General features: G+C 45.6%; 1 protein-coding gene across 8 annotated transcripts in view; it reads left to right on the forward strand.

Moving 5' to 3' along the window:
- Positions 1 to 4533: 4533 nt before the first annotated feature.
- The window catches only part of AATF (apoptosis antagonizing transcription factor), a 60077-nt gene continuing 47545 nt past the window's right edge, over positions 4534 to 17065 (forward strand). For all 8 annotated transcript variants that reach the window (XR_012631703.1, XR_012631706.1, XR_012631702.1 and 5 more), the window contains exons 1-4: positions 4534 to 4629; positions 7154 to 7342; positions 7975 to 8400; positions 9062 to 9199. Coding sequence is in view for 2 of the 8 variants with exons in the window: in XM_074890472.1 (XP_074746573.1) it covers positions 4545 to 4629; positions 7154 to 7342; positions 7975 to 8400; positions 9062 to 9199 (838 nt within the window). In the remaining 6 variants the exon portion in view is untranslated. The remainder of the gene's footprint in view (positions 4630 to 7153; positions 7343 to 7974; positions 8401 to 9061; positions 9200 to 17065) is intronic.

The raw sequence follows: 17065 nt of genomic DNA on the forward strand, positions 1-17065 counted from the left end.
GAGATTTTTTTTCCTGATTGGTTTTAATACGAGCTTGCTTCCTGCAGAATCTGAACCTTTAAAGAGGCTGACGGTCTCTGTCTCACGTGGCTTGGAATGAAACCCTTAGCTCTGCTAATCGAGGAAGCCGGAGTTTGCAGGACAGGTCTAGTGGGATTTTGTTGAGAGGTCTCTATATGGTGCGAGAAGCGTCGCGCGGCGCAGCCTGTAAACGTGAGCTGGAGAATCCCCCCCCCGACTCCTACCGAGCTGGGGCGAGGCGCAGGCCGAGGTGCTGCGGTGAACTGCCGGGAGCGACGCTGACGGCAAACGCTGCCTTGCGTGGTCGTGCTTTGCCTCTCGAGAATAGCTGTGTGCTGGCGTTCCTGCGACGGGGGAGTGCGCACGGGGGGGTTTGCACGGGGAGATTTTTTGTGTGGATGAAAAATAGATTTTTTGCTCCGTCTAAAAAGAAAAGAGGTTTTCTTCTGGTTTTTAAATTGTCTCTGGGTGGCCTTTAACATTCTTATCCGCTGGAAGCATCTTTAGGCTGTGCATCTATCCAGACACACTATTTCATTATATTTGTAGATGTAAGAACCATTAAGGGTTGATTAGATCTTTAAAACAATTGTGCTTTTTGAATGAGTGATGGGTTAGGAATATCAGAAATACTCAAGTAAATAAAAACACAGAAGAAAAATAGTAATAAATATTTATAAGGAGTATGTTTTTTTTATGTACATAATCTAAATTTCCAGTTATGTAATTTGTTTTAGTGGATAGGTTTTATGTGTGCTCCTTCCTGCTTCTCCCCAATTTTTTTCTCTTCTCTCTTTTTCACTGACAGATTGTGTTGCTGATTTAAAAAGAAAATCTTAAAATGAAATAGTATGACTGAAATGAAAAAGGTTGGTTTGGGAAATTACATTTGCTAGCCAAAGTGTTGGAAAGATAAGCTCAGCTCCGGCTTGTAGCTATTTTTGGACAGCACGCAGTCCTCGGTATATGGGTCAAATTCTGCCGTTGATAATGCAATTCAATTAAATTCAGTAGACGCGACTGTGGCGTGTGTAATTCCCGTGGATCTCCATGGGAATCCCGTCGCAGATGGGTGCCTGCAGCCCACCTCGCTCCCACCGCGCCGCTCACCGAGCGCCGGGCGCTGCTGAACGCGGGTTGCGCAGGCGAGCAGCGAATTCCTCGGTGGCGGTGTCTGAATGGCTTTACGTTTCTGACACGTTTCTTTATTTATATATTTAAGTAAAGAAATGCTCTGAAAAATGGATTTGTATTAATAACCCGTAATTCTACAGACACACAAGGATGATACGGTCTTTCACTGCCAAAGCTACCATCTAATCTGACAATTTCCTAAAAGATGACAAGCTCCACAAATACACGGGAGCAAAAGAAGCTGAGTGTGAGAAATTAAAAGTGCTTTTTTGTAGCACAGACTATTCAAAATTCACTTGTTTATCTGCTCTGTGTTTAGGGTGTTCTTTCCATTTTAGCAAATAAGCATGTAAATAAAAAGTAAAATTAAGAGGAAAAATGCCAAAGAAATTATGTCAGTGAGTTTGATGGCTTCTGCTTATAGTTTATAAACAGGCAGAGGGTTTTACAGAACATACCGTGATGCATAAACAGGCTTTCATGACCGTCTTAAATTAAAATGTATTGATATCATTTTTGTACAAATATTCCCCCGCATGATTATGAGTCCAAACCGCGGCAGCATGGTTTGAGGGCACGTGAACCAGAAATTAAAACCGAGCCTGAGTGTCTGATTTAATTACCCTGCTAAGTGAAAGGCGAAAGAGCGAGAATAAACAGCAAAGGAGGAGACTCTGTTGGTGAAATATTTTAGCAATCCACGTCTTTCATGCGCTGCATTTTCCGTTTGATGTTGGTTTATACTGTGAATCTCCTTATCAAAAATTGTGAATGAACAGCTCCTGCAGCCATTTGAGGGCTGGTTGGCGGAGCTGAGGTAACCCGAGCAAGTCCCAGTGTGCGGGGGGCTCCCCCCTTCTCCCCGCACCCCCACGCAGGGGAAGGCGTGGGCCACGCACACGTCTGAGCGTCGGGTGCTTTTCCTCCTTCACGTTTGTTTTGCACAGGTGTAAGTGACGGATGCAGGACGGGAAAGAAACAGGTCTATAAGCTCTGACAGAACCCCGCAAGTTTGCAGTTGTACATACGTGGATTTTAATGCATTGCTGGGTCGGGGATTTATACTGAACAATTGTCCCATTAGTCTCGGTGGGTGAAATCCTGATCTCACTGGCTTGAGTGGCAAAAACGCTGTCGACTCCAAGAAGCCCATTTTTTACTCCAACTCACCGTGGTTTTTAGTAATTATATTGGGTATGTTTTATTTAACTATCACTAAAAGCCTCTCTCCCTTTATTAACAGGGCTATTTATTATTTCGTAGGTTAGAGAACAACCCTTTTTCACTCTGAATGGGTGCATACATTTGAAAATGCCGTAATGCAGGGGCATCTTGGCACTAGTTCTCTGGTTAGGTGAGTGGTTGGTTACTCCTAAGTAACTGTTCAGGTTAAGCACTTGTTTCTGCTACTTAATCTTCTATAGATTTATTTCTCCAGGCTCCTCCCTTGGTTTATAATGGCATCTTTTACTCTGGAAACAAAATACCTACAAACTCAAATGAAAAAAAAAAAACAGAAGCAAAGCCAGGGAAGACATACTGTACACATCTCCTGTTTTATAAGTTTCCCATTTTATAAAACCATGTCTTAGTAAAAAAAAAAAAAGAATAGCAGTGCTTAATCTTACATAGCTGGAGCAATGGCAAACCCACGTAATATGTAATACAGAGCATTATAGCTGTCAATCATGCCATGATAAAATAAATACAAACTACAAAATAAAGTTGAAATAGGATTGAAATACTCAACAGCATAAAATCCAAGGGCTTTATTTGCAATGAAAATGTGCATTTTCAGTAAACAGCAGTTTTTATAGAAATGGAACTGTGTATCGTCTTCACAGTACACAATGTCACGCAGTTTTATAGGCAGAGTCACAGGGTCTCTGGGAAGGGGGTGTGGGATGGTTGGGTTTTCCCCAGTCGTTGCCTCTCAGGACCCCCAAGCCCCCATCCGAAGTTGGTGGGTAGCAGCAAACCGCCGCGGCTGCTGGAGGAAAATAGTAATTAATGATATTCCTCTGCCCTCTGTAGGAGAATTGCCTGCACTGAACACTGCTGGGGGGAATGCAGCCGGATCCCGGCCCAGCGCTGCCGCCTGGCCCGCACCTTCCTGCCTTCTCATTAAAAAGCATGGCTGGATTAATTTTTATAGCATTTAAAAGCAGATAAGGAGTGGGGAAGAGTCTTATGTTGACAAGAAGGGGATGAGCAAGCAGCCTACGCAATTTGTCTCCGAGCTAGGGCTCGAGCCGGGTACCCAGCTCAAGTTTGCACCTTGCAAAATCTCAGTGCTGCTTGTGGAAAGCCCAAATCCTGACCCCCTGAAGCTGCTCATTGTGGAAAGCCCAAATCCTGACCCCCTATACCTGTTCACTGCGGGGTCTGAAGTCCAGACCTACCTCTGCAACTCAGATTTGAGATGCTGGTTTGGGTCCCTGCTCCCTTGTAACAAAATATGTGCCAACTGGTACTGCCATTCCCCGATCCCAGGTCTAACCTTGTGTTTTGGGGCCACCTCACCCCAAAAGCACCCCGGAGATGCTGTCAGCGGGCAAACCCGAAAGAGCCGGGTTTTGTTAACGCTGGCAGCAGGTCACTTCGGCATCGCTTTGCTGCTGCTTCTAGGCCAGAGTTGGGCAAAAGCACCCCAGGAGCTTTGGTGCTGGTATGGATTCACTGAGGTTGGTGTAAATCTGGTGTAAGGATCCACCTGGTGTAAATCTATCTGTGTGCAAGGACTGGGGTCTAATCAGGGAACCCACCTTTCGGCTCTGCTGTCAGAGGGACCCTGGCTTCAATAGAGGCCACAAAACGTTTAACAGACAGGACAAGAACAGAATTAATTCAGTTCTGTGCAGCTAGTGGTGCTAAAAAAGTGCAATAGCGACTTAAATAAATAGTTGTAATATTTTGCGTTGTATAATAGGACTTTTGCTTTTATGCCGCTGTTATCCCAGTGCTGCTCAGCTTCAGGGCACAGGGCAAACTCCAGTTCTCACAACCCCGATATAACAATTGTCCTTATGGCCCCGGTAACGATGGGGGGACCGGGACAGGCAGCCCCGCCCGGCTCGGCCGGCCTGGATCGCTGGGGCTATTTCCATTTCTATTATTCCCGGCCGCGCACCCGGCGCACCTCAGCCCGGACGCACCCCGGACAAAGGGCGGACACTCGCGAAGCCCCGAGACGCGCTGGGCCGGCTCCCCTCGCCCCGCGGCGACTGCTCGCCCCGGCTGCGGGCCCGGCCACCGGCACTCGCCCCGGCGGGCGGGCGCTAGGACCCGGCCCGGCCCACGGCTCCGCTGGCCCCGCCCCAGGGCACGCCCCCGCCCCGCTCCGCCCCGCGGCCCCGCCCTCTGCCTCCTTCCCGCCCTCCCGCGAGAAGATGGCGGCGCCCTTAGCGCGGCAGCTGGAGGAGCTGCTCAACCCCCGGCCCAGCTTCCGCGACCCCGAGGACGACGCGGAGGAAGGTGAGGGAGGGTCGGGAGGAGGGTTTAATACCCGCGGCTGGCGGGGGCGGGATGGGGAGGGCCGGGCGCTGCTGGACCGGCCGCACGTGGTGTCGCAGTGGGCCGCCGCCTCCGCGGGGGAGGCTCGGCCCAGGCCTGGGCGCCCTCAGCCCCGCTGGGCTCCTCGGTCTCCCCCAGCCGCGGGCGGAGATCGGTTCTCCCCGCTGTGCCCTCAGCCCTGGGCGGCCCCTCAGCGAGCCGTGCTCAGCCCGCCGCGCCTCAGGGGCCGGCGTTACCTCAGGAGCGGGGTCACCTCAGGGGCCGGCGTTGCCTCGGGAGCGGGGTTACCTCAGGAGCGGGGTCACCTCAGGGGCCGGCGTTGCCTCGGGAGCGGGGTTACCTCAGGAGCGGGGTTGCCTCAGGGGCCGGCGTTGCCTCCAGGAGCGGGGTTACCTCGGTGTCCGGGACTGAAGTTACCTCATGGCGGCCCGGCTGGGGCTGGCCCAGTGCAGGCCCCGCCACAGGTTGGAGCCACGCTGGGAAGTGGATCCGGCTGGAAATCTCCAGAAAAAAGAGCCATAAAAGCGCAGCGTCGGGGCAGAACTGCTTCCTCTGGCCGTGAAGCGTGGCTGTGGGGGCGGGGAGGGGGCTCGGCGGGCGCGGTGGCTGGTGACACCCCTCTCCGGTGCTCAGAGCAGGCCGCAGTGTGCTGTGCAGGTCTTGTTTGATGCTTACCAGGGACCAATTATCAATTTGTATTTTTAATCAAGCTCTTTTTTGCCTTAATGGTGATTTGGGAGGCATTCCTCCCCTTCCCCCATGACATGTGGGTGGCGGTGTCATCTTCTAAGTTTCCAGGCTGGTGCCTGCCGTTGCCTTGACCTACCCTCTGCAGAGCAGGGTCTCCCCACTGGCCAGTAGACCAGCCAAGCCGTGGGGCAGGATTGGTCTGTAGGGCACGTCTGGCATGCTGTTCCTGCACTCACCTCTTGAGATAGCGAGTTAACCGTCACCCACCGATCGCAGTTGGCTTTCGGACGTACTAGGCACCAGTCACGGTAAATGTTGTGCCAGCTAGCCCGGTTCTTCTGTACAGTGATGTGAGAGCAGTAGTATCTTGTAAGCAGCATCTTAGTAACCATTGAGGAAACGGATGTAGTCAGCAGAGGTGTTTTCCCGTTTTAGTAATCATTATTTCATTTCAGACTTCATACTTTAGTGGTGCCAAGGCTGAGAATGCTGGAAGATCTGTAGAGTGCTGCAGCTCAATCTGCATCTGCCCCTCTTGCCCAGTCGTTCCTTGGTGCCGAGCATCTTGCCATCCTCTTGTAGCTGGAGTGACTATATTTAGACCTAATGTTGTTGCTTTGGTTATGAGCAGCAGATTTTTTTTGCTTCCCCCCTGCCTCAAGTAAACACTGTGTGTGAGGCATTAACATTTCCAAACACACATTAAAAGAGCACTTAGCGATGTTCAGCCAGTTGGATCACTCAATTGGTTGAACAAAGCTAACCCTGTAATTTTGCATACAGGGTGTCTTGCACATGAATGAAAATAGGGAGGGAGTGTGGTATGATGTGTTCTCTTTGCTGAACTGCTCCGTTCAGTGTCCTGGAGAAGATGGGTATGAAAGAGAGTAACAACCACAGTGAAATGATTTTCTTTGTTTAGCCATTGTGAAATGTTGATGCATTTATGTGGCTCATATATATAGCAGGAGGGCAAAGTGCATCTGAATTGCAGTTTTCCTCATTTCATCATGAAGTGAGTGAAGGGATTCCAGCTTTACTGAGCCCTCCACCCAGAGGACTACGCTTCTTGTGAGACCCTCATGGATCTGTGTTAGGGCTTGGGTAGGCTTCTTTTGTCTAGTGTTTTGTGGGGGTTCTCTAAAATAAAGAAGAGGCAGGGAAGAAAGTGTGGATGTAGGCAGTGTTCATTCGAAAATAATAGTTCAACAGGATCTTTCCGGCATTTGTTAAGAAACACTGATCTCTGCATTGCAGTGAGCCCTGTGGTACCAAACCTGTATATGGAGAAGTCCAGAGTATTGAGGGGGGAGTTGGCATTGGTCAGTTCATGTTACAGCTCCCTTCTTCCTGCAAAGGTTAACCTGGCAGCTGGGAGAACACCTCTGGCTGCAGAGAAGTCACAGGATGTTTTCTGAAAAATACCCTTGGAGCTCTTCTCTATTCTGCCAGACCTTAGGTATTACTTAGTAGTTCCTAGGCAGGACTGGTGCTGATCTACACTAAACCCAGCTCTGAGGTTTTTTCTCCACCTTTGATTCCTCAGCAACCTTTTCCCCCTTTGCAGAAAATTAGTGTACTGGCTTTCCTTCACCAGGCAGGAAGAGCCTTGCTCCCTCTCAAAGCCTAAAAGCCAGACTCTTAGTGAGGCCATGTCACCATCCCGCTCACCTTTGCAGTATATTTTTGTTTGTAGAGCATGAGGAGTTTCCCATGGCCCCTTCCTGCAACTAGTTCTTCCAGTCTGAAATTCAGTTCAGTTTAGACATCCCTCCCTTCTTCTTCTTCCCCACAGCTACAGTTGCTAAAGTGATTGACAAATTTGAGGATGAAACTGCAGATGACATTTTCCCCGTTGGCGATATACGAAAAAAAGCTTCAGCCTCTCTCTTGGAAGTTGATAAAAGGTACAGTGGAAAAGCTACATCTCGCAAAGCTCTGCAAGAAGAACTCTGGGGAGATGCTCTGTCTGAAGAAGGGTCTGGTAAGAAATCTCCTTTCTTTCTCCTTTTCACTAGACCGCTCAAAATGTGATGTTAGCATGTTAACTGAGCTAGTGCCATCTGAACTGAGATGACAAACTTCAGGGCTGTTACAGGGCAGTAAACAGATCCAGTTAAGTTGGACATCTTCCTGAAATTCAGGCCATATTTTTTGGGAAGGGGAAATCCCAGAGAGGAGGTCACTTCTACAGATTGAGGGAAGAGCATGACTAAGTGTGAGGTGAGGTTCAGTGCACTGACTGCATGTTGTGTGGAGGAAAAGAAACAGCTCTCTTTTTTAGGCCAGTATATCTCAGGGACAGCAAGTATATACAGATTCTTATTTTAAAAATGCATATAGCACATTCTGACCACCTTGTTTGCTTATCATGTCATTGTTTCCTGGGAAAGCTGAGCCATGGATCTAACCATGGCTGCAGAAAATGTGAGCTGAGAACTTTTTGTGGATTTGGCCTTGTGTTTCCATTATTTAGCCAAAGCAGAGTAACTTCATACACAGATGAAATGGAGTTTGGAGCTCAAACAGCCCAAACCTGTAGCTATTGACGATGCACACTGCAAAGTGGCACATTTTTCTGGTGAGTAAATAACTTTTTTCTCTTTTAATTATTAGCTGAAGAAGCATTAGAGGAGTGGTACAGCGGCAGTGAAGATTCAGACGAGAATGAGAGCTTAGGCAGAGAAACAAAGGAGAAGCCCAGCAGTGCTGGCAGTGACCAGGAGGATGACTTGGAAGACGACGAAGAGACAGATCTGTCTGTCAAGGCCAAGGCACCAAAGTTCAGTTTCCAGAACATCACAGACTTTGAGAAATTTACAGAGGGGATGGACGATGTAGGAAGCAGTGAGAGGGAAGATGATGGTGACGATGGTGATGCCAGCATGGAAGAAGAAAGTGATGAGGAGGAATGTGGGAGTGAAACCCATGACAATATAAAGGAAACCAAAGACAGCGAAGATGATGGGGGGATGATGACATTCTCAAAAAGACAAGAGACTGAAGAAGTAGAAAAAGGAATAGCTGTGAAGAACCAGTTAGGTTTGTGCATGTTTGCTTTGTATTTTGACCAGATTTCCACCTTGCTGACACTGTAGAAACCAGCCATGTTAGGAACAATTTCAGCACGTTAACATGCTGTTAGCATACTGCACGTGCGTGCTACAGCAGCCCTGGTGATTTGCAAATGTTCTGCCAAATCTGCTATGCAAGCTGGTATCACTGCTGCTATGAAATCTCGTGTTATGAAGCGTATTTATCCACTGGCTTAATTGAGCCATTATTGAATATACTTGTAGTGTTGGTGGGGATGGGGACTTCCCACGGTAGAGCCGTGCAGCAATGGTGATACCGCTGCTGTTTCTTTCCAAAATGTAATGCCAAATGCAATTTCTTCCTATCTGTCCTATGAAACTATCAGACCTCCATTTGCAGAATGTCTTTTTAAACAGTAAAGTGAAGGGATGACTTGTTTTGTGGATCACAGAATTGCAGTCAGGATCATAGGCTGGGATGCTGCTTTGTCCAGAGACGCTCTGTGGTACAAATTTTGTGCTGGGTCAGTGCATGCAAAAGATTTGTCCCGACCAGCAGCCATGTAGCACAAAGGGGAGGGCTGGTGCGGTTAAGTCAACAGCTCCTTCACAAGGAGCAAGGGATTTGGCTTGCTAAGTAATTGTTTTATTTTCTCTTTGTTATGAAGCATTGTGGGATCAACTGTTGGAAGGGAGAATCAAGATGCAGAAGGCACTTGTAACAGTCAACCGACTTCCACAGCCGGATGCTTACCCAATCTTCAGAAAGGAAGGTGGACAAGAATTTGACAGCGCTGTCCAGAACTGTAAGAATTCTTCAATATTTTTACTTTGGGTAGGCTGTGCTGTAGCCAGTATGTTTTGCCCATGTGGGGAAGCGTTAATGGGAAAGTGAGGGCTTGGAGTTGCATCTGTGTGTAGGATTAGCTGTTGGTTTGTATGGCCTTAATCATTAGGTACCATGCAAACAGAAACCGAAACCTGTTTCCTACCTCAGACAAAGAAAATGTCTCCTCTCCCGCACGTCTGTCTAAGCCCAGGTGATCTCAGCTGGTGGCCTGTCCTCACGTAACATTGGTAAGCCGCAGCTCAGGTCCTGCTGCTGTTTCTAGTTCATGTGGGGATTGAAGTTTGCTTATCAAATTTAAGTTTCATGCTGTATCTTAGAAACAGTTGCTTTGGTTATTGCTGTTTGGTGCAGAGTTGGGATGCCTCTTTGTCCAGAGATGTCTTCTGGTACCAGTTTTGTGCTGGGTCAGTGAATGCAAAGGTTTGCCGTAACCAGGAGTAATGTAGCACAAAGGGGAGGGCCTGTGCTGTTAAGGCAACAGCAAATGTCTTTAGAGCTTGGAGCTGCTTCATCTGTTTATTTCTTGAGATCACTGTTAACGATACTGCTCTGATGAGATTTGTAGTAGATTCTCCAAGATGGCAAATACAGTGTGCATGCTCCAGTGGATAAGTGCAAAGTACTCAACTTCAGTGTGTTGGGGGTCTATTTAATTTTGAGGATTGGACACCCTTTTTACTGGCCTTAAGGTAAATGCACAGGGAGATAAAATGTCTGGTGTGTTATCCTTGAGGATAAATACGAACTACTGCAAGTATCAGTTGGTGTCCATTTCTCCCTGAGATGTTTGTTGTTTTCTGTCAGAAACCATACAGATGACAATGTTTATACACAGATTGTTCTTTTTTCTTATCCCTCTAATCAGAAATTAGTGAACTTCACAGGACATTCTTCCAGTGATTTTTGAATAATAAAGATAAGCCCAGTCACATTTTAAAGCTTGCCAGGTTGGTTATCCCTTTCACTTCTATTTCTTCTTCCCCAGTCTTAAGATACTGCTCACTTTCCAGAACGTTTGAGCTCCGTAGGTGAGCAGCCCTGGAGGGTCCCTTAGGTGATGAAGCAGTCAGTGGAAACACAGCAGTGGTGTCTCCAGCCGTCCGTGCTAACGGCAGTGAGAGCAGTTGAACCACCGAGTTTGCCGTGGCCGTTCGGCCACATGATGTGCTGGTTTGTATGTGCTCTGGTGATACCTGCGTGTGGAGAAGTTGTGTCCTGGGCTGGCACAAGTCAGCTTAAAACTGGATTAGGAACTTTCACCGTCATTGAACTTGACCCTGAATCTTGCCCCCACACCAAATTTTCACTGTCATCTTATGGCTTATGCCTGGTCTGAACATGGTAGCTAATCAGCTTATCTGGAGTTCCAGCAGGTGAGATACTTTATATTTTAAAGTTAGCTCTGCTGCTTTAAATGAAGTGATTAAGGAAAAAAAAAAGGCGAACTCCCAACAATACTAAGCTGACCTTTCTGTGAAATACATGTTATTAATGTATTTAATGAGATGCATTACAAACTGCACCGAGCACCATGTTTCATTACAGGTCTAAAATGCAATATCATTAAAGACCTTTAACAGAAACAATGGTTGACATTTTGATATTTCCCATAAGCAAAATACATCCAAGACCACGGAGTATAATACTGTACACAGTACAGCAGGGAGGCTAATCTTTCAGTTGTCCAGAACACTAAAGGAAAACCCACTGTTAATAACCGCTCAGTGATTCCCTCCACACCCTCTTCCTATAATCTGGGCAGGACAGTTACAGGAGCATACTCTGATGTTCCTGAGAGCTTGGGTTTGTGTTCTCTAGCTCGTCTGTGAAGACAGCAAGAAAATAAAGCTGGAGTGACCTGGCCAAAGTTAGCAGAGGAAGTGCTCAGACTGACAGATGGGAAGTAATGAATTTAGGAACATTCTGCTATTACTACACTTGTTTAGTGTTTTCTGGTGTTCTCTAAGGGACCAAATTTATATTCCTTTTTTTATTTCTATTTTTTTAAGATACAATCTGTAATTGTACAGTAAAGTAGGTTATAGTAAATAGTCATTTACCATGAGCTACAGTATTGTCCAGTGCAACTACCTTTCACTGCCCTGCAAAAATGCTCTTTCCAGAAATTGCAAAATGCCAAGCATGAAATAAGGAGTAAACTTTACATTAAGATCTTATGAAAGACTAGAGGTGTAGCTGGTGTTACGTGGCAAAGACCCATTTCTCTCTCACTTTGCTGTGTTGGGCCCTGGGAGAGGGATTTGTGTCTGATCAAGAGCTGGAGCTTTACCCCATTGGCAGTCTGAGCTGTGTTACATCTTTGCTCACGGAGCTTCTGCCTGGATAACAGGGCTGTGGCCTGTCCGTTCAGGAGGTGAAACTAAGTCCTTCCTGAAAATAGGCATGCTAATATAAAGTTCTTTCATGAATTGATGCACCTTGATTTATGGGGGGGGGGGGGGGGGGGAATCTCACTTATTATAAATCAGCTTTCAATAAAACTCCTGATTTTTAGCTGATCAAGTGGTTTAGTGGCTTCTAGAAAAGTAAACTTTTTTACTTGATTCTGAACAGTGATGTAGTGGGCTGGGTAAACATTTCTGAACTCCTGAGTTCTCACCCCAGTTGTGTTACCAGCTTGTGGGTAGGATCCCATTCCCCAGAGAGGAAAAATGAGAAGAACTGGGTGTGAGTAAGTTTAAAGATGAGTGGAAGACAGGACTTTGTAAATACTGAATGTTGAGGTGATTTCATTGTACGTGATGCACTTCAGTCTTGGACAGCAGTTGGGATAATCATGACATTGACACTGTTTTGGACTGGATGATACTCTCCTTTCAGGGAAGGCTCTGCACTTCTTTCCAAATCCACAGAATAAATTTGGCATGCTTTCATCATCTTCATTGAATAGGAGGAAATGATTTGGTGTCCCAAGTCGCACAAAGCAGTTGGTGCCAAAAATCCAGACTCTTGGTGCACACTGCAGCCTGCTGAAGGCAGGAGGGCCCAGAGGGTCTCAGCACCAGCCCTCTGACGCCCTGGACAAGTCCCTCACATCTCTTTGAAAGCTGCCCCAGAATGCTTGTGGTGATTTACCCCAAGGCCTTCCGTTGCTCATGAAATTTCTGCTCTGTGCTCACAGGGAGGATGAATTTTTTGAAATGGAAAGTGGTCCTTTGTATATTTGCCTCTTTGGTATCTCCCGCTTGTGACAACCCTCTGTGCAGCCCATGGTGGTAGTGAAATTCCCTCGGGGTTTGAGTATAATTGTGTTAAAGAGTAGACAGCAATGCTCTATACATTCGCAGTTTTAAAGCCAAATCTGAGTGAAAATGGTAAGGTCATGCTTGTTTTCCAAATTTTGAGATTGGAGGTTGCAAAATCTCAAGTTTAATTTATTATTTTTGTAATCTTTTATGAAGTATTAAAAAAAAATACAACATGCTTTGGACAGTCTTGGATTCCTGAGATCTCAGGTTCTGGTGGATGATTTACTGCAAAATTGCTTATAAATTGAAGTAGAAAATGTTTTGCAGACCTGGCAGCTTTCAGGCTTCACACCCATTTGTCACCCAGCATTTCCCTTTGTGTATAGAACAAGAATTAATTAGGCTGCACTGCAGGAAAAGTTTATGGCCATAATTTATATAGGATGAATTTCTGTTTAAAGAGACAGCATTGCTTTGTTTGCACTGTCTTACTTTTTCTTTCTTTTTTTTTTTAATCTTTAATTATATTCCAGATTTTTTTTCTGTCACCCTTTTTACATACAAATTGGAGAACAAACTGTGGTCATGGAGCTCGTGTTTATTCCTGTTTTGCATCCACGGAGAAAGTCTGAGTGGCTTTTAATCCTGAAATCACAGTGGCTGCGCTCGGGATGCAGTGCAAATGTTTAACATTTAATGCACTGCACACGTGAACTCCCACAGCTTACGTTTGTGAGGTGCTGCTGCCTGGAGTGGTCTGTTTCTCCAAGATACATTTGTATTCTCTTGCACCATATCTTCCAGTCCAGGGCTTGAGATGTTGCCTCTGTTTGGGGTCTTGCACGTTCAATTAATGTTTTTCATAATCAATGCAAGTCAGAATTTGCAATCTGCTCCTGATTTGCACATTAAAGAGACCCATTAATTAAAAATTCCAATCCCTGGCATGTTCCCGCAGGATCCTTGCATTATTTACATAGAAAAAGAGTGCAAGGTGCAAGTTTCTGTGCTGTGTCTCTGCACAGATTGCATGCCTGCCATTCATATTTCTATGTATGTTTTCAAGGAGGAGGAAGGTTAGAAGTGGATCTCATGCTAATGTCACCAAAAATTACCTCAAGGGCAAGAAAGAGCCAAAAAAGATGGAAGCGACATTAGTGAAGCCACATCCAGTGTCAGGAATTAAACAGTTCATAGGTTTGGGGCTTGTTATGTTAAATTTTGATTCATTGGCAAAAAAAACACAGCTAATTGAGGGGGCAGGGGGCAATAAGAGCTTTAAGAAATTATCTCTCTCAATCACCAAAGGCTGGAAGCTGTTGTATGTGCCCTGGGTAGCTGAGCTTCCCAATATGGTCATGCAGCTCTTTTGTTGCTATTTTAATTACTTTCTCTTTATAATTCCGGTTAAAAGTACTAAGCTGGGAATGTTTCAGTGACTAGTACTTTATGCTCCACAAAAAAAGCTGGGGATTCTAGCTTTTAAATAGTATAATGGGTTATTTTCAGTTTGTAGTTGGCGATGTGAGCGGTTAAAAACATGCAGAAACCCAGGTGAGGCTCTTGCAGAAGGCAGGATGCTGATGGAAATTGCCAGGCTGTAAAGGGAGGTGTAGTTGTATGTTTTCATATATATCTGCTTTCACCTTCCAAGAGTTCAGTAGGTCCCTGAAATGTAAACTACTGGCTGAATTTCTGTAGCGTTTTTTTGCTTTGACTCCCTCTGTCAGTGGATTAAGAGAAAATACCGGAATCCCACTTTCTATTCTTCAGCATAAGCTCAAGATAAGTTGTTTTGAAGAAATGGAGAAAATACTGGTTTTGGTAAAAGGTAGACATGCAGCGTCTGTAGGAATGGATTTTGTCACTGAGGGATCAAAAACGGGGACAACAAATATTAACTGTTACTTATACTTTGTAGAGCTGTGGAGAAGTTATACAAAGGTTTGTGATCAATAAGAAAATAAACCTGAGTAAAGTGAATCAGATTAAAAAAATCAAATGAAATGCTCCACGTGCTCACAAGGCCGTTATCCCCAGCCCTGCCCGGGTTCTTCATGTTCTAGTGGAGCAGCAGCAGTGAGCTCTGCCTAGCAGTGGCCTGAACTTTTCAGCACAGTGCTTTCTCTGCTGCTAACAGACACAAAATTGTATACAGCTTTTTAAATTCTGCTGAAATTTGTGCATCTTTTCTCAACTCACAGTGATGTTTGAACTTTAATTTGTATTTTCTAGTCAACTCTACCTAATTTTCCTGATGGCTGTGATGTTGCTCTAGATGATTCATCCATGGACACTCTCTGTGGCCATGAGCTAGTGGCGTTGCGTCCATGCGCAGAATGCAATTCCTGTACTCCGTGTAGTCCGGGAGGTGTTTCCTCCATTGTACGACATTTCTATAGTATCCCCTTTGAAATCCCTCCAGAAGAATTGTTGCGTTGGGCTCATTCACACAGAGGTGAGTTTGTATCAGAGATGGGGCGTTGCAGAGCGCTGCGGTTAGCACAGATGGGCCGTGCTGCAACGCGTGACTCCCTTCGCTCCGAGTGCGCCGCGCTGGGGCCCCAGGACAGTAGAACAGTGTGTTTTGCCTCTTGGGAATAAGTTAAATACAGCTACGGAGACCGGTCCTTTCTTGTACTCTGCCAGCAGTGCTCCTCACAGCCTGCGTGGTGTTTCGCAGGGTGCTGCTTTGTGGCTGCTCTAGGGGTGCAGTTACACCTTGAAATGGGAAATGGCAGTTGCTGCCTGCACGGTGGTTCCCAGTCCTGCCTTGCCTTCTCCAGGCTGAGTTTGGACTGCAGAATATTAGAGCATGTGCACCTTTTACACCCTTCAGTCTGTGTTTTAAATGGGGTGCTGTGAAGAGACTTTCTTCAAAAGACAGACATGGAAAGATGGAACAAGGGAAATGAGTGTGAACTGCATGAAGAGTTTGCAGGAAGCAACTCACTATTCATAATTTTACTGTAACCAGTTTCTTCAACTCAGAGTCAGTTGCTGGATAACTTATATTACACATTGATTAGTTATTCCCTTAAGGTGTTGTATGTCTCAGGTGCAGCTACCCAATGGTTGCTATTTAATTATGTTTTATTGAAAAGCAGAGGTAAAAGGAGCACTTGAAAACTTTGCAGAACTTGCCTGGGACTGCACAAGGCCGAGTGTTTAGTGCCTTCTGGGAAATGAAGATATTTACTTTTCTAAAATGTGCTGTCCAGTCCAAACACTTTGACCCAGAAATGTCTGTTTCTGGGATGGAAATAGGTGCATTTGTAGCAAGTGTGCTGGTAAAGGAGTGTGCTTCCACCTGGAGCTGCGTGGACCTTTATAATAATTGCCTGAGTTGGGCTCTTGGTACGCCAGGCTGGTTAACTGCTCCCGTGACAAATATCTGTGGCTTGTGACTAAACAGCACATTTGTGGACAAGGCCTCTTAAGGATGTGATTAAGAATCCCACTTACATTCATTGCCAGCAGGAGACCTCCAAAGACGCCATGTGTTTTCTGGTTTTACATTCTTGCATATTAAATGTTTCTGTATGAATGCTCCACAATGAATATCTTTATTTTCTTCTGGGTTAGTTCTATAATATTTCGCTGAAAAGGGACTCAAGACAGAGGGAAAGATTCTGTATAGTATCTACTTAGTGTATGTTCATTTGTACGTTCTCAGTGTCTTTTATTAGAGGATTTTTTTCTGAGTTCTGTCACTCTAATTCCTGAGCTTTAAAAAAAAAAAAAATTAAAAAATTACATTCTATGCAACATCCAGGTAAGCCACATCAAAGAAGCGGATTAAGCTTTGACTAACTTTGGATAAGATCAAGTCCGCTTTAGGTACCAGAGAACCTGTTCCACTTCCTGGGAGCGAGAATGTGTCCGGCAAGGCGTCCTCCTCTGGGGTTGTGCCCATGCTCCAACTCACCCTCTGCCTTGCCCCTCTGCTCACCTGGTTGTCATTTTACTCACCTGGTTAGAGAAAAGCTGTCAGATGAAATGTGCTTTATTGACACCGGCTGGGGATTTTTCACAGAAGCCTGCAGGAATCAGCTGCAAATAATTCACTCATAATTTTGTTACCATCTCTAATTCGTGGATCGCTTTTAAAACTAAAATGTGTCCATATGTCCATCTGGAGATGATAACGCATTAATACAGAGCAGGGTAGGTGTCACAGGGGAGTGGGGGAGGAACTGAGGCACAGGCAGATTACACAGTTTCCAGAGGCATAGAGCAGTTACAGGATTAATTGGTGCTAGGCAAGATCATGGACTTAAATATATTCTTGCTTTGAAGATTTTACTGGGAGCCTGCGCAAATGTGTGACAGCAGAACTGGGTTTCAAGCCTGAGTGTAAATTATTGTGATCAGATCTAGCCCACTTAAAACTGGTAGTTCATTTTAATTGAAGTGTATTAGTCTAGACACTTTATGAATACAAAAAACATTGTGCTTGTCAATTCACGCAGAGTTGAATTTGATTTAAATGGATGTGGATGCAGGTGTCCCCAAATTTCACCTTTCCTCTCTGATCTAATGAAGAATCTATTCAACTCTTTTTGGGACTGAGCCAAAGCCTGTTGACATTAATGAAGACTTTTCTCACAACT

Source organism: Strix uralensis, chromosome 20 (genome assembly GCF_047716275.1).
Source record: "Strix uralensis isolate ZFMK-TIS-50842 chromosome 20, bStrUra1, whole genome shotgun sequence".
Lineage (NCBI taxonomy): Eukaryota > Metazoa > Chordata > Aves > Strigiformes > Strigidae > Strix > Strix uralensis.